The sequence below is a fragment of the Haliotis rubra genome, unplaced genomic scaffold, assembly GCF_003918875.1.
Source record: "Haliotis rubra isolate DU_JTF1 unplaced genomic scaffold, ASM391887v1 Scf221, whole genome shotgun sequence".
Taxonomy (NCBI): Eukaryota; Metazoa; Mollusca; class Gastropoda; order Lepetellida; family Haliotidae; genus Haliotis; species Haliotis rubra.
The window spans coordinates 616,401-637,689 of NW_025766237.1; the positions used below are offsets into that span (position 1 = coordinate 616,401).

General features: G+C 42.4%; 2 protein-coding genes across 8 annotated transcripts in view; one reads left to right on the plus strand and one right to left on the minus strand.

Moving 5' to 3' along the window:
• Positions 1–447: 447 nt before the first annotated feature.
• On the minus strand, positions 448–5,371 carry LOC124277405 (trafficking protein particle complex subunit 2-like). Its single transcript, XM_046713096.1, is given in 6 exon segments — positions 448–1,398; positions 1,400–1,459; positions 2,380–2,465; positions 3,845–3,992; positions 4,362–4,475; positions 5,229–5,371. Coding segments are annotated over 5 exon segments (429 nt in total). The 5' UTR covers positions 4,458–4,475; positions 5,229–5,371; the 3' UTR covers positions 448–1,359.
• Positions 5,372–5,544: 173 nt separating this feature from the next.
• The window catches only part of LOC124277403 (pericentriolar material 1 protein-like), a 46,597-nt gene continuing 30,852 nt past the window's right edge, over positions 5,545–21,289 (plus strand). For 4 of the 7 annotated variants that reach the window (XM_046713087.1, XM_046713090.1, XM_046713092.1 and 1 more), the window contains exons 1-9: positions 5,545–5,649; positions 6,595–6,788; positions 7,374–7,622; positions 8,183–8,398; positions 9,081–9,179; positions 9,930–10,025; positions 10,845–10,979; positions 16,351–16,536; positions 16,772–16,870. In XM_046713087.1, the coding sequence (XP_046569043.1) occupies positions 6,645–6,788; positions 7,374–7,622; positions 8,183–8,398; positions 9,081–9,179; positions 9,930–10,025; positions 10,845–10,979; positions 16,351–16,536; positions 16,772–16,870 (1,224 nt within the window). In that variant the 5' untranslated portion in view covers positions 5,545–5,649; positions 6,595–6,644. Of the gene's footprint in view, positions 5,650–6,594; positions 6,789–7,373; positions 7,623–8,182; positions 8,399–9,080; positions 9,180–9,794; positions 9,888–9,929; positions 10,026–10,844; positions 10,980–16,350; positions 16,537–16,771; positions 16,871–21,289 lie in introns of all 7 variants that reach the window. The other 3 variants (XM_046713089.1, XM_046713094.1, XM_046713088.1) reach the window with 3 other exon arrangements.

Genomic DNA, 21,289 nt, shown 5'->3' on the forward strand with positions numbered 1-21,289 from the left:
AATATTGCTTATACAGTGTTAAACCACAAATCAACCAAACTGGGTGTCTGTTTGTATTATTCCAAACAAAACCTGGTTTTACAGAGCTTGGCCTCTGAGATGCCATCCACAGTTCAATATGATACTCAGTTACATTATACTGACTGAGCTGATCTGCCCTATTGTTTTTAGTCCTTGTGGTTTCCTGAACACTCTCAAAAGTTAAATGGAACTTTTGAATTCTGACTTTGGGAGTGTTTGATGCAGCTTTGAATAGTATTTCAGTCCACCACTCTGCAGGCAAAGGGAGACAATCCCCCCTGGCAATACAAAGACACGAACTCTCCACAGTGAATTTTGCGAGTCAAGAAATAGGATCAAAATAATGTGTCAGCTGATTCATCTCAAACTCATATCATCTTATTTCTTCAATGGATGTCTGGTGCTAAGAAATAAGAATGCAATACACATTGTTTCATATTTTATTCCATATATCTTTAACAGTAAATATACTATAACATCACTGATAGTATGTACATATCAAATATCAGTTATGGATAGGCAGTATGCAAGAATTTATTATGTGTTTGTTGAAACAAGTTTCTTTCTAAAACCATAATTCCATGGTACTACCACACTGAATAGTTCCTCATGGTTTTGTTTAATTCTAAATCCCAAGAATAGTTACATTTGTTCAGACAAACCAAGAATGTATCTAAGAAGAAAACATAGTGCTTTTTATGTCTTTTGTAAGTACAAAATATGTGGAATGTGAAATGACAGTTTGGAAATTTTCACCACATTAATCAACCAAAGTGAAGATGTTCCAAACATACAGAGTGAGTTGGGTTTATCACTGTTTTTAACAGCCTCCAGTTAATTCACAGTGTGTCAGCAAAACGGTCTTAAGCGGTCTTAAGATGTTTACCACCTTGGCAAAACCCATGATCACAGATACGGTGATCTTAATTTACATATCTTAACACCAACTTACGACAGTTTTAGCACTGTGGTTGTTTTGTATCCTGTTCTGATTTGTAGTATCCTGTTCTGATTTGGAATACCAATGGTGTACAGTTCAGTAGTCTATTCATAAATAACATCCTGTACAACACCAGAAAACATCCCCAATGCATCACTTGCCTCATCCTCTTCACCAACAAACCATGTATAAATAAATGTTGGCATGCACTCTATTGACAACACAGGATGTATCTCCAGGTAGCAAGCACATCTATTTCAGAACACTTGCCTCTGGATACACAATAAAATCAATAAACAACAGTAACAGACATACACCTCGATTTCACTGTCAGCATCCACTCTGTATCACAACACTTCCTCATCCACTGTAGAGAGTTTACAGTTATAGTGGTCTTATCAACCTGTGAGATACTTCCTGCCAAAGAATTGGGACTTTCTTCTCAAATGGGGACGACTTGATAGGAGTGTTGATTTCATAGAAAGGATTCATGGCCAACTGGAACAAAATCAAATATACATGACAAATAGAGATCTACTTCCTTAAGAGCAATAGTTCATCGCTTACACAGACAGCAAATAATAAGACATGCTTAATTGTTTTAATAATATTCATAGTAACTTCCTGTTCTTTATAGAAGAGACATACTAAGGCAAGAAAACTATGTCAGTCTTCAAGTTCCAAGAAGCTGTGTCTGTGTGGCAGACTGCATGAGTCAATGACCATCTCATGTCTGACAACTGATTACCCCCAACAAACTAATAATACCAGTTGGGTAACCTAGTGGTTAAAGCATTTGCTCATCACGCCGAAGACCCAGGTTCGATTCCCCACATGGGTACAATGTGTGAAGCCATTTCTGGTGTCCCCTGTCGTGATTTTGCTGAATGATTGCTAAAAGCAGCCTAAAACCATACTCAATCACTCACTAATAATAATACCAGCATAAATATGAAACATGGCCAGACAATGTTGGTCCCATTCTTATGAAGCTTTAATGGAGTGGTTGCCAGTGTACAATGGTATTTGATATTGGTTTTAAAATAGTACATATATAAGGCTCTCTATCACCTATATATGTCCAGATGATCAAATGGTTACAAGGTAACATTGTAATGTTAAACCCCACACTCAGCATTATCCAGTTAGGTCACTGTGACCTATTACCACTCAGGTCTGGACCACACAAACCACAGCTCATCATTTTGTTTTACTTCATCAAAATACAACCAATCTGTCATTTTCATTTTTCATATTTATAATATAGAATAACATTCCTGAATTATACATCAAAATCACAGACATGCAGTTTCTGCAAAATATTAACAAAAAGGACATCCCATCAAAATATATCACTATATCATAAAAGCACAGACTTATACTGGCTAGTGCAAGCTCAGACAAAAGGTTACACTTACCTTTACATAGGTATCATATGTTTCTGTGAAGAAGTTCTTTATTCCATCTTCATTCTTAATATCATGGAGCATCAACAGTCTCATTCCTGGAATACTGTTAAGGAAATGTGGAAGTAGGTCCTTACATACTTTCCTCATTCAGCTTAGTCAGGGAAATGACAAGTCTAATATGAAAATAATTTCTATCTCTCGAAAATAAAAAAACACTATACTAGAGGCTAAATACTAATTGTAATGAAAAACTATTACACTCGCGTAACCTTGATTCTTGGATATAAGGGAAGTGCGGCGAAATTCATATTTTAAATGCATGATTTCATTTTGTATACGCACTGATTATTTTATTCATTGATTCAGCAAATTGAAAATGCCTAATATTCTACTCGTGAATAAAACGTTTGTTTACGGAAGCCATTTGCAATCATCACCCATTCGTGTGCCCACAAAATGTGACGTCACCTTGTTTTGTGGATTACGTAGTCGGTTACTTTATACCACTATGTACGACATCCCACTGCAGTAAGTATTGACACCAAGGAAAGCAGACAACGACAAGTGAAAAGGTTGGAGCTGGCGGTATCTTTTTTACTTGACATTTTGTAAAAATAAAATTTGGTAATGGTGGTATTAGTGATATGGGGCTATTTATCTCAATGCTGGACAATTATATTTTGTGTACTTGCGTGTAATGCAGAAATTCGGAACTTTTTTGTCAGCGAGGCGTGGCATTGTATGTACATCAAAAGTACTGCTTCGTGACGTCAGTCGATACTTAATTTACGAGCTAGCATGATAATTTCCGCGATCCACGAATCAAGGTTATCCACAAATTTAGGTTACGGTTCTGTAAATTAACAATTTACTTGATTATCAACTTTAATAACAATAGTCTGTCGTTATGTCACAGGTGACGTGTGTGTGAAAGAAAATTAAAGCTGTGTAGCTGCAGTTTTGGGGGACAACAACATTTTACATTGGTCAATTTTGACTCAAATATGATGCCATGTAAGCAATAAACATTGAAAACTATAAGGACTTGAACTTATTGTGAGGGCACCTACACCTATCACTGTAATGATCCTTCAAAGGGAATCAACTGTTTCTACTGAATAAAACTGGACTAAAACTTACTGAGAAAATCAGAACCCTGTAATTCTCTATTTACCAAATTATTTATCATTCACACATATACCTTGTATACGGCATGGTGGAGGTTTCCCATATCACTAGTTTGTTATATAACTGTCATTTATCATAGAAATATCCATGAAAGGGTTTAGCCGAGATGAACCACAGACAAGGTATTTAGACCATCAAGAGTTAGCCCCCTTACATAATGAAGCATCCCTAAAATCTTACTTAATTAACCATGACTAACAATGTCTCTTAATATGTTGCCCACTATAAGACGGCCATTAGATCTACTTGACCACTCCTTGAACTCGTAAGTAATTTGCAAGGATACTCCCAGCTGTCACAAATGCTGACACAAACCACTCGTTGAACTTGTCCACGATCTTGAGATACATGTTGTTGGTGACCCACATTTGCTCATCAACCAGATCAAGAGCAGCATGCGCAATAAACTGGTTTAGGTGACGATGATCATCCCTCTGTAGGATAGAGAAACTGGTTTAATATTCTTATGATCATTTCGCTGATAGGAGGTTCCAGCAAATACAGGTAGTGTACCTATGAATTTTTCTCTTAAAAATTTAATTCAGAGGGTTACTGTTTGATCAACTGATAAGTCTTTTCAGGTTTTCATGCACCATATGTACATGCAGGTAGCTGTAAGGAAAGCAGTATACACTAGGGAGCGGCTCTTATTTTCATGCATGTACATAATGATAATTAACATCACAAATATGAAACAAGTAGGAAATGTTGTTGCTATAAATAATTGATATAAAATATTACAAACCTGTTTACAAACCTGTTTAAATACCCAGTAAATGCCTTGCATGTCAGAGAAAGCTTACCTTAGGATCATTTGCCTTATTGGGAGGACAAAATTCCATCTCAAATATTGGGTTGTCATAGTGTCCCACTATGACAAAGTAGTAGTTTCCTGACATCCTTTAAACACTTCCAATCTACAAACAGAAAATAATATCTCACAAGGCAGTCATAAACATGATTTGGTTCTCATAAAGTGTGAAAATCGTATCAGAAAGAATGTGGTTTTATAGCTGCTATGAAAATATTTGTGAAATCATGGTAACTTGTCTTATGGTTATTGGACTTGAAAACAAACTGATGCTGGTTGTAGACTTGTAGCGATCAAGAATTTGACCAACAATTCAGTTTTCCTGTCATAATTTTGTAAGGCATATTGATCAGAAAATGTTCTTCCCTTTGCTGAAGTCCATGTGAATCATTGTTGTCCTCTGTAATACATGGTATACTTTGACTGTGTGTTTAAGTATGCCTGTTGAAAGCTGAACTCAGTAGTATGACACCTACAGTTAGAAACGGCATGGTACTCTGTATATAGTCGAGGGCAAGACACGAGACTCTGCTTGATATGAGCAACGGTCCACTTGCTTGACACATCACCAAAGAAGGCAGGCTTAGATTTAGTTGTCTGACGAACACGATTAAATTGATTCATCGGTGCACTAAATACAAATTTTCATTCAAATCTATCACGTCCCCACTAAAAACTTTAAGATTGCCATGTCCAGTTCCCACCTAATTCACAAAACTCATCTGTCAGCTGTGCATGATCTCGCCTCCACAACTGCAACACACGACATTTGAGTCATCTACACCCATCCCTGTATACAAAGAAGGGGTGCAAACAATCCCAGGATTTCACAGCGATGCATGAAAGGCTAGCAGTATACCTTGGTGTTTATATATAAACAGTGCCGACACAAAAGGAGCTGCAGGGACACCCAACTGTTTGCTTTACATCTGCCTGTTCACCAAACTTGACAGACACCCTCCCTCTGAGAAAACCGGAAGTGATGTAGAAACTTGCCGCTGAACCGAACAACATTCTTCAGTGATCATTTGAAAATAGTTCCACTTAAAATACGTGATTCGTAAACTGGCATATCACCTCAATATATGTCATGATCACTAGAGTAGTAGACGTATTTGCTCCCCATGTTTCAGGATACAAACTGATCACTGATTTTCACACTGATATGTTGAAGCGCGCACTCTTGTATTCATACGCAGGCGTCCAAAATGGCGACGAATTCTGCAGCTCTGAACGCTGTTGCTTGATACGGTTTCGTGTTCTGAACACTTTCGTTCAAGGTACATAACCTACCGATGATCAAAACAATGTTGTATTATGTGCCTTTGATGTTGAAAAGGGATACTGTTGTTGATGACATTAAGCGCAGAAGATATTTTGTCTGTTCGTGTTGGAAATGCAGAAATTCCAAAATGTGATCTGACATGCTCCATGTCAACCAGCACGAAGATCCAGCAAACGGCAGTAGATCTATGAATGTAACTTGCAAAAGTCATGCAGTATTTTCATTCAATTTGTTCTCTTGATGTTAAATGGGAACTTGAATACTTTATTTCTCGTAAGATGTGTGTTAAGTCATACCAGACACTTTATAAGCTACTTTCTGTCTTCCCATCTGTCTGCAAGTGAAATGACGCATGATGCCATTCAAAATGTCTTGCATTTCTTAGCCATACGATATATACCTTTGTCGTAATTTCTGAAAAAAAGCTATTCGAATTTTAACACCATAAAAATTAGCATCAAGAAACCCGTCAGACATTTTTCGCTGACGCATTGTAGCTAGTTCTCGTCAGTTACGAGGCGACAAGTAACCCCAATTAAGTTATTACCAGATTGTTTACCCTTTTATACATGCACAGTAGCTATACTTCTGATAGATTTACATCAAGTTACTTAGGATTAATTCATTAAGATAAGTGGGTCATTGAATTCCCTGATCCTGAAAACCTCTTGCATTTTGTCATCTCTTACAAGTATCAGGTAAACTTGAGATTCATTTCATTACACTGTTTTTAAGAAAAATGTATGAGGATAGGTTATTTCAATTTTCCCACTACTTTCATTGTCTTGTGAGCATGTATTATGGCAGCATAGTCAAATCCTTTCAAGACAAGGTCTACATGTATTTGTATTTTGTAATAAGAACTAGAACCATGAATTGTTTTGTTGTGAATAGTCAGTCAATGTAATATCTGATATTAAACAAACACATTGTATTTCAGTGATTCTGAGATCTGAGATTTAGTGAAAGTTATATCCAGGGTATGACTGGATGAAAATGGCAACTGGAGGTATGCCATACTCAAAGAAGGATTCGAAACAGCGAAGTAACTGGCAGAGATCTACAAGCTACTCGGATCGAGATGATGCTCACAGTCTCAACAGTGTTCCAAATGATGTGCGCATCAACAACTGGGTATGTTATGTTAGCCGTTCTGATGTTGTGTTATTCTTGAACACAGTGCCATGTCTGTTTCAGATTATTGTAACAAATATCCCATAACATGCATATATACATTTATCTGACATTTTGTGGTGTGCTTACATATTATGTTACTTAGTAAGACTGAAGTTCCATCATCAATCTACCAGATTATTAAACTGAAGAAATTATTCCTGTGAGTAGCCGTACAGTTTTTGTTAATTTAAGTTTTACTTTTGGGCAGCTACAGTCAGATCATGATTCTGAATACTAACAAGTCAAATGATAAGTTGAGTTACTTGATCATGTTGAAGACAGGTCTGCTTTCACAATAACAGGATGAGCTGGCAATGTCTTGTTTGTGCCAAGAAAAGAAGTCTTCTTAGTTCCTTTATGAAATGAGTCAACTTTCAGGACAATGGTAACAGGATCTTTACCAAAATGTTGCTATGATCATATATATTGATGAAGTTACAATCCATAAGTGGTTTATCATGTTTGTCATGTGTTAGCTTCTTGGATTTCCCTATCAAACATGTCCTCCATTATTTTCAGACTTTTGCATAAATTATTTTTTAGGATTTCTCTGATTGGCGTCCTAATTCCCAGTCTGTAGATGTAAAGCGTCGGAAGAAATCAAAAGGTAATCCAGAACGAGAACGGGAACAGTCACTTTCGCTTGACTCGCCACCTCACAGAGAAGGTGAGAAGAAGCAGAGGACACCATCTACTTTTCCACGTACAAAGTTCACGCCATCAACACCTACACAGCAGAGGGTTGCATTGGAGAATCTACGCCAACAGCTCACGTTCAGTGATTTTGATGATGTAAGTACGCAAGATATGCAGACAACTTTAGACTTGACATTAGGCTATTCAATGACACTGAAATTCAGATGGAGAATATTTGCCTCTGTTTGATTTGGTTTTGTTTGTTTATAGTTTAACACCGCACCCAGCAATATTCCAGCTGTATAATGGCGGCCTTTAAATAATCTAGACTGGATCAGGCAGTCCAGTGATCAACAGCATCAGCATTGACCTATGCCTTTGCGTGCCAACCAAGTCAGCGAGCCTGACCACCAGATGCCGTTAGTCGCCATATCTGTTTGAAAATTCCCTATTCTGTTTAAGAAAGGTTGAGAATGAGAAAGATTATTATGTATATAACAAACACATTGAAGATGTTCTTTGCTTCTTCAGTCTAAGTAAACTTAGGCTCAGTATTTGGCTCACTGCTATACAGTGTTACGAATAATACTGAGCCTAAGTTTACTTAGACTGTTGCTTCTTGACACTCTTCTGATAAAGAGTGCTTTTGGAAACCTGTCATGTCAAAACCTTTTTATCGAAATGTTCTGATCACATTGCTTTTGTGTGCTTTGTAGCAGTGTAGCACTGATGGCGAGCCAAACAATGAAAGACTAATGAACACACGGAAACGACATGGCTCTAACTACTCCCATCCGGAGAGTGGAAGTCGTGGTGATGGCAGTCATGGTCGAAGAGGGAAGGGTACTGATGCTTCTGCAGCCAGTGGTCAGAGGGAGGTGAGGAGCAACAGAAATAACAACAGAGATGATGCATCCACAAGGGATATTGGGGTATGTAAGATGGGCAATAGAATTTCTCCTCAATATTACACATCCTATTAGAATGAATCAGAAAGGCAGTATACTTTATGGATTAGCACTTCTTTATTAGATAATGTAAGTATTAGGGGTGGGTATTGCAGAGAATTTTCATATTGTGATATATTGCAAGAAGGTTTTTCAACAAAAAAACCTACTTATACTCCAGTTAATGCTTGATTTATAAAGCAAAAACAAAACAAAATCATCATGTTTGATTAAGCTTTAATAACAACTTTTACTCCTGACAAAATAAAAATGTAAATAATATGTGGCACAGATGAAACAAGGCAATATCCGAAGATTTCCAAGTGTTACAAAGTTTTCCGAATGCATGTCAAAATACCGGTTTTCAATCAGCTTATCGCAATACGCATCGTTTTCATGTCTGAACCAGTAAATACCAGTAAACCGGTTATATTGCGCAGCCCTAGTAAGACTGCCATTCTTTAAAATCATCAGCTTCTAAAATGCCAATCAAACAGAATAAATCAGTAGAGAAACCATGGCAAATTTGAACCATCAAATTAGTTGGCATCAATCATAATACCATAACCAGGATGTTTAAGTAATGTTAGGATTGATGAATAACAATGAAAACCAATGATTTTGCATTTTATTGATATTAGGTCCTGATTGAGATTGTCTCTTTCAGCCTGACAGTAATCAAATCGTGGGGCGACTGATGCAGATTCGAGACTACATCAAGCAGGCCAACTCAATGGTGGATAACCTGAAGAAGAGAGGGGATCCTGTAAGTTCAAGGACACAGATTTTCAATACAAGTTAGCATTGATGAATTTGATAAGCGTGGATTTAGAAAGTAAAGAGCAATGAGAATAATATATTCTCTGCCAAGAACAATATAAGTATTTGCAAATTTATCATTCAATGAATCCATGAAGATCCAGTTTCGAATTGATGTTCAGTAATTCATGCTTGTCGTAAGAGACGACTGACGGGATCAATTGGTCAGGCTTGCTGACTTGGTTGACACATGTGAATTTAGTCATGAATTTGCATGTGAGTGTGTCCCAGTACTGTCTCTCATTAAGATTTGCTTACAATTTGTTGTTTTTCTGATATCTATACTGTTTATGGCAAAATGGGTAAAATAATGATATATGATGCATTTGTGGTCTTCTTCAAAACCAGTTGCATGATCAATATTGTCCCAAGAGCTTAATGAACGAGAAACAGATGCTATCTCTAACTTTTTGTTACAACCAGCTCTAATCCAAGTCACCTCAAAGTTTGTTCAGTTGATTGTGACGTTGAAGAAAAAGTTAAACATAGATGAAAAGCTCATGTTTTGTTAGAAGCTTTAGGAAAAATTCTCTTTCAAAGAGTATATCTTATTACATTATAGGGTGACCTACAGAAAGCCAGTAAATTATCACAAGTGATCTCATCCCTCAAGGAACAAGAGCTTACATCTCTGGACAACTTGCAGAAGCTCTGGGTTAGTACTATAGTTTTAATTGGTTGTGTTCGTTTGTTATAGAAATCTTATAAGGAAGACTTGGAAAAGTTGAAAACCCTTATAGACAATCTGAAAGAGCAGGAACGAGGCTACATGGGCCTGCTTCAGAGGACTCTGGTGAGTAGGGGGAGGGGTATAAGGTGGTGTTCTATAGTAGAACTTGACTCTTTTCTGGAGTTAATGTCTTCCTGAAATTTCTTTTTAGAAAGCATGACTTTGTGAAAGGTTTTTCTGAAGTTGAATGTTTCTCTTCTATTTGGGTCAAGATGCATGGGTCAGTGCTAATTCTATTAAAATGCTTGATGTTTAATATTTGAACATACATGCACAAGTCTTTCTTCTATGTTGTGTATGCTATGGCCAAGAGCTTACAAATAGTACTTTTCATCATTTATTTATAAAGTAAACTTTTTTTTCTATTTCTGTCTTTAATGTTTCTGTTTCTTGAATGGAGCAAATGCGATGGATGTTTAGCCATTTTATTTTGGATTTTTGGATTTTCTCTGAGGGTGTTTGAATCTGTGATGAGTAAGATAAACAAAGCATTGTCTCACAGTACAAAGTGTTATGGTTATCTGTTTGTAGTTTAGCAAATAGCATACTTGTAAAACTGGTTAAATAGGGAAATCCATGATCGAGTTTTCAAATGTTTCATCTGTTACTATTTTATGTTCATTTGTTGCTTTGTTTGAATCATTCCTTGTGTTAACCTGTTGAGAGTAAAGAGATCTTTATGGGTGAAATGTCTGATAACTCTGTCTCAAGACTGACAGATCAGTCTTCATTTTCATCCATATATTCAGTCAATAATTGATTTTGTAACATGTGTTATCTGTTCCTAATTCTTTATCTGTAATTGGTAAATTCAGTTAGAAATGAATTGATAAGGAAATTGTGTAGGTAGTTTAAAGAATGCCAACTTACAATCGTGTACAGGCAATGAGAGATGAGTCTGGGCTGCTGGAGAATGGTGCTGTAGCCAGAGCAGAGGCTGATGGAGGCAACAAACGGGATTCCGATGATACAGCATCAGTTGATCTGGATGTAGACACTGATGCTTCTGAAACAACTGTAAGTAGTTATGTTACAGACATAGTGACACACAGTGTTCATTTGTTTTGTAGTCAGTGGACTTTGAAGAGATTGGAGTGCATTTCGTGACTGTTTGCCCTTTTTAGTTTAGTTATCATGGCAACTAAAAATGATAATCTTAATGTTGGAGTATTTAATAATTTCTGGTATGTCTGAACTGTAATCTGAACTGTGTGTAATCTATTGTATTCAGAATTTCATTAACTGTTGTTGAGATTGATTTTAATGAAATCATTAGTGAACAGATCACACAAACTTACAATTATTTGTAGCAACCACATGATAAATAAGATTACTGCTATTGTTGGTTTGAAATGAATGCTAATTGACAGAATGGATACATGGCAATAATGACAAACTTTGTCATGATCTTCCTTGGGGTACATATATATGCATTTTCTGTGACTGAAAATGTCGTGACAGTTGTAACAATGTTTTAATGAAAGATTGTACAATAAATAAAAAAGCCTTTTTATTTACTATACGGCCCCCCACCACGTGGAGTTGCATGTAGGATATAACATGACCTGCGGGCATTTTTTAAAAGTAAGCCCGCTTCCCGAGGGATGAGACTGGCAGCCGACACCTTGCCTTGCACACGCAATGTACGTGCTCTGCAGGCGCTACCCGTGTCCTGCACCTGCACTGCCTGCACTGCCCATCTTGTGAGGAACACAAGGTTCATGCTGACAAACAATCTTTTTCTTCACAGCAATCCTTCGTAGTCTAGTGGCTAAAATTGCCAAGCTAATAAGCGAAGGGTTGCAGGTTCAAAACCAGATATCGGCACTATATGTTGGAAGTTTTTAATAATGTGATGTTTTACGATCGCATTCAGTGATAGCAAGACAAAGTTATATCAGTCTTCAAAACAAGTAATATTGAAGTAATATCCCAGGGCAGAGGGACAATATTGAAGTAATATCCCGGGGCAGAGGGACACTATTGAAGTAATATACCGGGGCAGAGGGATAATATTTAAGTAATGCCCACTTATCGACGGGCCATTGGGATATGACTGGAAATACTGCCTTGCAAGAACAGTAGAGTGACATCACTGTCGGTTTATAACTTTCCACCACACATGCACGGTCAACCAGGTAAGCAGCCTAGCCCGAATCATCATTCCTTCTGCTGTCACGCACTGTGTTCACACGTGCTGATTTGACTGGATTATAAGATGTCTGAGACTTCAAATACTGTATGTATCTTGTCTTTATTCATTCTTGAGAGCGTTTTATCGACTTTGCAGTTGTTTGTGTCTTATATTATGTGACTTATTGTTGTAAATTACGCTTATTGTCCCCATGGTTTACGTACGGTTTTCTTTTGCTATTCCATGGGAATTTGGCGTTGGTACGCATTTGAAACTTGCTTATTAAAACAATTGCTTCGTTTTGCGTACTTATTTCACATATTTTTAATGTTTTGACGTGTTATGTGCTTTGTGCCATGAGCGTCATGCTTTGCATGTTTGCTTTCAGGCGTTTATGGCATGTTCGGCATGCGGACAAAATAGTCCTCCTCAAGATGGGCATGATAAATGCCTTTGCTGTTTGGAAAAGGCTGGCCATAATCCCGACGTATGCGTACTTTGTCTGGGTTTCACACCAAAAGCTCGCAAACGAAGAACGGCGGATTTCCTCTTTCTTAAAGAGCTCCGTGAGGCGGGAGGTGACCCCACAGCGGAGATCCCTCCCTCCAAGGCAAAAAAGGCTAAACATAGGTAAAAAAGCACACAGGGTACAGGCTCACCTGACCCGCGATTCATTACGATTAGCGGCGTCACAGGTCACGTGCGCAGTAATGGGTATGCGCAGGCTCTGGCTGTCTACTTCACAGAATTTAGCGGCTACACAGCAGACCTTGCTGGCCCTTCTGTTTAGGCTGGGCACAGCCTGTCATTCCTTCAAGGGTTACTCGCCCCTGCCCCGCCCTCCTAGGGCGCAGCCTACGCCCGAGTATGCTGGCTGGCGTCCCGAGTCAGAACGAAGGACAGAACCTCCATCATGCGATTCAACCCCTTGATGTTGAGTATGGGATGGAACCCGTCGTCTTTCTTCGGGACGAGGAAGTACGTGGAGTAAATTCCTGACATTTCCTCTCTCGGTGGAACACGCAAACAAAGCAAAGCCTGAACCTCGTCACTCAGAATACTCGCAGGGACGGACCCGCAAGTCTACCAGGGGGTCTCAGATGACACCCCACCCCACCCCACCCCACCCCACCCTATGCAGCAGGCTTTGACGTGTCTGTGGGCTCACTTCGAGGATATTCCCTCACCTTCAGTGTGGACTGATGTGGGGAATCTCTGCAAGGGTTTCCCCTTGAGCCGCCCGACGCCGGCTCTCTCAGTTCAAACAGATGCATCCCTCATGGGCTGGGTGTGTGTGTGTTTTTGGGCAGTCTGTTGGTGTCTGGACGCTGGTCCGTAGTTGAAGCTCGACTTCACATCAATGTGTTAGAAGTGAGAGCCTGCATATGGACAACTGTACGGCCATGACGTACATCCTGAAGGAAGGTCGCACGGTGTATCCAGCGCTCCTTCGGGAGACGTGGGAGTTCCTACTGTGGTGCGACCAGTACGATTGTCAGATGATTCCGGTATATCTCCTGGGGCTGGAGAACATTCCAGCAGACACACTCTCTCGCTGAATTCTGGCCCCGCACGAGTGGATGCTCGATCAGCGGATATTCACAGTTATCTCCCAGTTGTATGGGTCGTTCATATGTTCGCGTCTGGCGGGACGAATAAGAGACCAGTATTCTGCTCTGGAATACCGGACCAGAAGGCGTTAGCCTCTGACGCCTTCCTGCTGGATTGGACGGACAGGGTATTGTGGGCATTCCCACCTCTACCTCTGATCCCCATGGTCCTCTCCCAGCTATCCTACCAGCCGGCTCGGCTACCTGTGCTACTGGCACCTGTTTGGCCGTCACAGAGCTGGTTTCCGGTAATTCTCAGGTTTCTGGCTCAGCCTTCTGTTCTATTACCTTTGTGACCGGACATTCTCACTCAGAACAGAGTGCCGGATCCAGTGGGTGGGCCTGGCCTCTGTCAGGTCTAGCCCCAAAGCATGCGGAATTCCTGCGGCAGTTGCAGACACAATTCTGACTTTGAGGCGGGATTCCACAAACGTTCAATATGAGGATAGGTGGTCAGATAGGGGTTTTGCAGATCCTTTTTTCTGCGGATTTAGTCTGAGTTTGGAAGAGGGTTTGGTGGCCTAGACCATTGGTGGCTACTCCACTGCTATTTCCACTTTTCACACCCCTGTCAATGGTACTCTTCTGGGACAGCACCCTCTTGTGCAGCGCTTTTTAGCTGGCGTGGATGGGGTTCGACCTGCTCTCAGGCGAACCAGCCCATCTTTGGATTTGTCAATCATGCTAGATTGGCTGTCCGGTCCTGTTTTCTCACATCTATCAGCTATGTCACTTCAGTTGTTAACGTGGAAAACAGCCTTTCTGGTGGCGGTGACATCCAGTAGAAGGGTCGGTGATATTCACGCAATGTTGTCCGACCCGACACTGACGGTTTTCCATCCAGACAGTGTCAGTATTTGCCTCCCGGATAGCTACCGTCCGAAGATAGATCATGCTTTCCACATGACAGCTCCTATTGATCTTCCCACTCTTACCCAGCCTTTTACATCAGGGACCACTCCTACGCGTGCTCACCCGTTGGAAGTCCGCAAGACCCTCTGGTTATATATCAAACGAACGCAGGGTATCCGTTTGGGTACCCAGCTGTTCTGCTGTTACGGTGGGGGGAAGGCTGGGGTTCCTGCCAGTAAACAGACCATATCTTGCTGGCTTGTTTCTGTTATATGTGCAGCTTATCAGGCTAAGAGTAAGCCTCCCCCCGAGGGGTTGAAGGCTCACTCGGTTAGGGCAGTGGCTTCTTCGAAAGCTTTTGCAGCGGCACTGCCCACTGAAGAGATTTGCTCTGCCGCTATTTGGAGCAAGCCGAGTACTTTTATTCGGCACTACCAACTTGACACGCACTCCAGAGACCGTGCTCGATTTGGTAGGTCTATTCTTTCCAATTGACAACCTGCCACCCTGACCGAGTGAGTCTCGGATCAATGATTTGCTTCTGTGTTCGAATTGCTCTTAACGACTATCCACTGAAGGCTTTTATTACTCAACACAACCCCCTGAGAGGTTGAAAGCTCACTCGGTTAGAGCAGTCGCCACCTCCAAGGCATATGCAGGTGCTCTGCCTATTGATGAGATCTGCTCTGCGGCTTTTTTGGAGCCGTCCGAGCACTTTCATTCGTCATTACCAACTGGACAAACACTCGCGTGGGCGTGCTCAATTTGGTCAGTCAGTTCTTACCACGGGGCAGAGTAGTCACTCTCTAGCTGATTGAGCTTTCGAGTTTCCCTCCCTCTGCCTTCCTTATTTGGTGTTGGGCTCTTCCAATCTTTCTCTCTCTCTCTCTTCCTCCTTCCTCCCTCCCCTCCCCTTTCTTGGTTATGGGTAGTTTAGTGGTGGTTTTACCCTGCACATTATCGCTACGGCATTTCTCAGCTCACCGATCATGACTTTAGTCCATTGAAATCTTGGCCTATGTTGATATTTGGTGTATGTACCTATTGTCCTCGGCCAAATTGGGAAGAGGGTGGGTATTTTTCGCTGACATAATTCCGTAGTACTTATGAGCATACCTTTTGTCAGACCCCTGTGCCTAGCCGTGCCCTCGCCTTTATGGTGGATTATGGACATGTGATTGGGTAAGGGTGAATCTAATCTATTTTTAGACTGGGGGAATTCCACTTGTTTCAGGGGGTTATGGTCAGTTGACAGAATGCCACTCCCGTACTCTGGTCTGTAGGAGTTTGTCTTATGCTCAGAAGTACCCCAAGGAGGATCTGTTATGAAAAAGAATCGAACAAACCTGTAGAGGTTGATGATTCTTTGAAGAGAGTCCTCCTTGGGGTAGGGACACCCACTTCCCCACATTCTGTCTGATAACATTCAGCATGGAAAGTGAGTAACGAGGAGTTACCTGTTCTTGACGTACAGGTCCATTTGGTGCTCGGTAGGGGTGGTCCAATTAGACAAAACGTAGTTTTTTGTTTTGTAAATATTTTATTCAAAATATAGTTACAACTGTCGTAGGAATTTTTAATGGACATACAAATGCTTTTAAGTACCCCAAGGAGGACTCTCTTCAAAGAACCATCAACCTCTACAGGTTTATTCGAATTCATGAGGATAGTGTTTGAGGAAATACAAACGTTATTTAGCATTTGTAAGCTGATGTATCAGTACTTGTGGTAGTCTGGGTTTTATATTTTAGCAATACAGAAGTGTTAATGTTGGCTCTCTGTCCTCCATTAGGAAAACACACAAAGCTCATCATCACGTCCTCGCATTGAAGACAAACTTGGAGCAGATTCTGAGGCAGAGGAGAGTGGGGATTCCAATACTTCTCATGGAGACTCCGATAACATGGATAACACAGTCATACCAAGTCTGCCGGGACGAAGATCAGACTGGAGTGGTGTTGAGGAAAGTGGTGCTGATGTAAGTAAAGAGCTTTTCTAAAACAGACAAGATGATTGTCTTGTCCAAACTCAAATCTTTACTGATGGCTCTCCCATAGCTGGAAGATTGCTTAATGTTTCCCTAAATAATGAATACTTTAACAACAAAATTGCCAGCTCTCATTAGTTGGATTAAGTACAATGTCACACACATTCAGTCTATGATCAGTTGACGAATTTGGGGCAGTGATGTTTATTCAGTGATTGTTTTTCAGATGGAAGAGCAGCATGCTTCTGTTGCCAGACAGGGAGAACTTGAGAATTTGAGGAGACAAGAGGAGTTGCTCAAGATTCTGGTAGAAAAACAGGATCAGGTAGATGCAAATCAATACTGTCACAATTTAAACTAATTTAATTACCTATTTATCATCCTTCTCTTAATATATTCTTCTGTAGTATTGTCGGATCCAAAACTTTAGGATATCCATCTCAAATAAATGCCTTGTATCTGTTCATGGGATTAAATGGACAATCATCTTTCCAAGGCATTTGTTAATAGGGGTTAAAGAAGGTTTCATATCTTCTAAGAAACTGCGATACCCTGGAGACCAAACCTTAACAGGATCTTAGATTCTTTTTCAGAAGAAGTCCTCGTTGGGGTACATATAAGCATAAAAATGTCCATTTTAAATCCTACGACAGTTGTAACTATATTTTTCAATAAAATATTTACAAAACAATAAACTCGTTTTGTCTTGTGAGACCACCCCTGCAGGGCCCCACCAGACCCCCTACAGCCAAGAGCAGGTAACTCTCGCCGTCTACCTCGTACCTCACTTTTCATGCTGTCGTTCTGTTGAATAGACGTGCGTGGTGTTTGTTTCGAGTTTGCTCTCCTACCGATACGATGAGTGTAAAAGAGTCTCAATCTGTATGTATGGTTCCTTTCTTTACGCACGGGTGTTAGATGGACTTCATATGTTGATATTCCCATTCATCTTTTGTTGTAACTTTGCCGTGGGTTCTCTGTTTTCCAGCCTTGTGGCAGGCAAAATGGCGGACCGCGTGATCGTGGTTTCCTTGCTACATGTTCTTGGTAGCTTGTAGTAGGGAGTTCATATATTATGTTTGCATATTATATGGTAGGCTTGCTTAAATTCTCGCTCTTTTCAGCGAGTTTGTGGTAAGTCGTTGAGTAATTTTGATAGAGTGTTCGTTTCGTATCACTCAACTTTACTCACTAGTGTGTACACGCAGGAGCTGCGGGCTAGCCTTTTTTCTGCTTTGCATTATATGTTTAGTATTTAAATGGCTGTAGCTTGTAGCATTTAAATATCGCCCATGCGTTTTATTTATTGCTATTTACTTGTGTTTATATCTTTGCTGCTTCACAGTTCCTGCTAGTAACACTGGCGTGGTTCTGTTTGTTGCAGTTTAAGCCCTGTGCGTTGTGCCGTGCACACTATCGCCACAGGATGGTCTTAAGGTGTGCCTCCGGTGTTTAGTCGAGGACGCTCACGGCGATCAAGGATGTTCATAATAAACGCCCTTGCGTCAATATTCCTGTTACGTTATGTTGTGTTATGTTACACATATACACATTTCATACGTTTACACACAACGTGGCTCATAGTGGCCGAGGTTGTGGTTTTTGCCTGGGTTTCTGCGCCTCACATGCATTCTTTCAGGCACGTAGATTTTATGTTTTTCACTAATCTGCTTCAGGCGGGGGATAATTTTTGATGAAAGGTTTCTAAGGAAATCCCTTTATCGTTCCCCCGCCTACTCCTCCCCCACAAACAATGTTGCTACACTAACTATTGATTTCTTACTTATAGCAGCAGCGGAGATCGTCAGTGCACGCTCTTATCTCAGACATGGTTTCCAGACTCCGAGAGGAGATTGGCACCCGATCTACGGGTAGAGATTACTCCGTCGCATCATTTGGTTGAGGTCCCGACCCAAGCTCCGGCTCTGGGGAAGGGTCCGACCTCCCGGGGACAATCGGACCCGAGCTTCGGCTCCAGGGACGCTCTGAACCTGGGGACTAGCACCGACCAGGCTTCATCCCCGAGGCGCCAGATCCCGGTGCCAGTAGTCTCGGCCTGATGTCTGTCGACACCCAGGCCAGGAGGCTGTTGAGTGTGACGGAGCTACCGAGCTGCCGATCACCTCAGCGCTCCAAGGTCTACCCGTGTACACCAGGGGAACCCTGCATTGCCAGGCTACACCCATGTGTTTTGGGACGCGGGGTTCAGACTCTCTGAACCTGGGCACTAGCACCGACCCGGGCTACACCAGGGGAACCCTGCATTGCCAGGCTACACCCATGTGTCTCGGGACACCGGGTTCAGACTCTCTGAACCTGGGCACTAGCACCGACCCGAGCTTCGGCGCCGGTAGCTCAAGTCTCGGCCTGATGTCTATTGACACCCAAACCAGGAGGCTGTTGAGTGTGACGGAGCTACCGAGCTGCCGATCACCTTGACGCTCCGAGGTCTACCCATGTACACCAGGGGAACCCTGCATTGCCAGGCTACTCCCATGTGTCTCGGGACTGGGGGTCGGACTAGCGCCAACCTGGGCTTCGGTCCGGTACGGAGCAGATCCCCGGCGCTGTCAGCTCAGGTCTTGGCCTGATGTCTATCGACGCCCTGGCCAAGAGGCTGTTAAGTGTGACGGAGCTACCGATCACCTCGACGCACCGAGGTCTACCCGTGTACACCAGGGGAACCCTGCATTGTCAGGCTACTCCCAGGTGTTTCAGGATCGGGGTTCGAACTCGAACCGCCGGCCCGAGCACTTATATATGGGTATTTATATAGCGCTATAGGCTATGTTTGACTATATGCTCAGTGTGCTTTTGGAGACAGTACTGGGGAAACCCTGATTTATCAGGCTACTCCTACGTGTCTCAGGATCGAGGTTCGGTCTAGAACTGCCGAACTTCGGCTCCGCGGATGCTCTGAACCCCGTGAATAGCACCAACCCATGCTTCGGCACTGGTAGAGCGCAGATTCCCGGAGCCAGTAGTTCAGGTCTCGGTCTGATGCCTATCGACGCCTTGACCAAGAAGCTATCGAGTGTGCCGGGTGTGTTGGTCACCTCGACGCACCGAGGTCTGTCCGAGTGCTTGGGATACCTTGATTTATCAGGCTTCTCCCATGTGCCTCGGAACCGGGGTTCAGGCTCGTACAGTGGACAAGTCGATTTGAGCTTCGGCTCTTTTCGCTACTTTGAACTTAACACTGAGTAGGTTCGTCCCTGAGGCAAGTGCGAGATAGAATCCACATTGTCCACGTTGAAAACCCAAACCGTTGGAGTTCGCCTCCCGGAGGGAAGCCTGCTTCCAGCAAGGCATCCGGGACAAGGCCTCACACTCTACCGTCAGTCTGCCGTTCTTTCCCCTTAACAGCTCAACGCTGTATGCTCCACTCGGCGCATCTGGTGGAAAGGGGACAGAGCGCCGGTGATTTTTCATCGGCGACTCTGGGCAGCATCTGACGGAGGTCAACTCTCATCTGGCTATAGGGACTGCATTGTAGCTGTGCCAGCCAAATGATGAGTGTGGTTATGGGCCTATGGCGCCCGGGACTGTTTCGAGGAATACGGAAGTCTGTCGAGCTTCTCGTTAATCCCTCAGGTGCCCAGGCACCGGCAAACATTATGTTGCCAACATCAGGGGTTTACTGCATTCTGCCAGAGAAGTGTGACACACGCCAGTGTCAGCTTCCCGGGAGATGGCGAAAATACTCCGTGCCGAGATCCATCGAGGTTGTTTCCAATGGTCAGGAAAATGTGGGGTTTGACTCCTTTATTTCCTAGTTGCCATTAAGAACGGAATGTTCAGCCCCATTCTCATCTGAGAGGTGAACAAGTTAATAGAGGTACTGTCCTTCAAGATGGAGACACCACTCTTGGTGATCTGATCTGTCGTGACAGGGGATTAGAGCACGTCAATCGACTTGAGGTCGTGTACCTCCTTGTTTCATTTACCTTCGGTTCTTCTTCGACGGGACATGCTACCAGTTTCGTGTGCTCCCCTTAGGCTACATTACGGCGCCAAGGGTGTTCACCAAATTGAGGTTTATTACAGCCCAGATAGCCAGATTGCAGTGCTGGTGTTGTCACCCGTACCTAGGCAACTGGCTCATCGGGGTTTTAGAATAACAGTTGAGTCTGGGAACCTCACGATCAGTGTTGGTTACCCTTACGAAACTAGGCCGAATTGTCAACCTCGCTCAGTCAGATGGACAGACGTCAGGCGTCTCTCTGAGGGGCTCCCCCTGGAGACACCGTCGCTCTCAGTCCAGCCAGATACATCCCTTACGATGTTCTGGGCGACCTGCGGTCTCTTGACGACAAAGTCACAACCTGCACATCAATGTGCTGGAATTGACAGCAGTCAGGTTGGTGTTCGATCCCGCACGCCGGGATTTCGAATTACCTTTTCGGCCAGAGATTCTCACTCGAACGGGGCGCCACATCGGATTCACTGGGTGGCTTGGCCTCTGTCGGGTCTAACCGCCATACACTCAGAATTTCTGCAGCTGTTGCAGACACAATTCTTGCTTCGAGGCGGGATTCGACACCCGTTCAGTGTGTTGATAGTTGGGGCGCGCTGGTGTGCAGATAGGGGGATTTCATAATCCCTATTCTGCGGATTTAGTTCGGATATTGGAGTTACTATAACCTCGTTTTGGTGAGAGCCTTATGACCTCCACCATTCCCGGGTACTCCATGGCTATTTCCATGTTTCACACCTCGTTCGATGGTGCTCTGCCTAGGCAGCA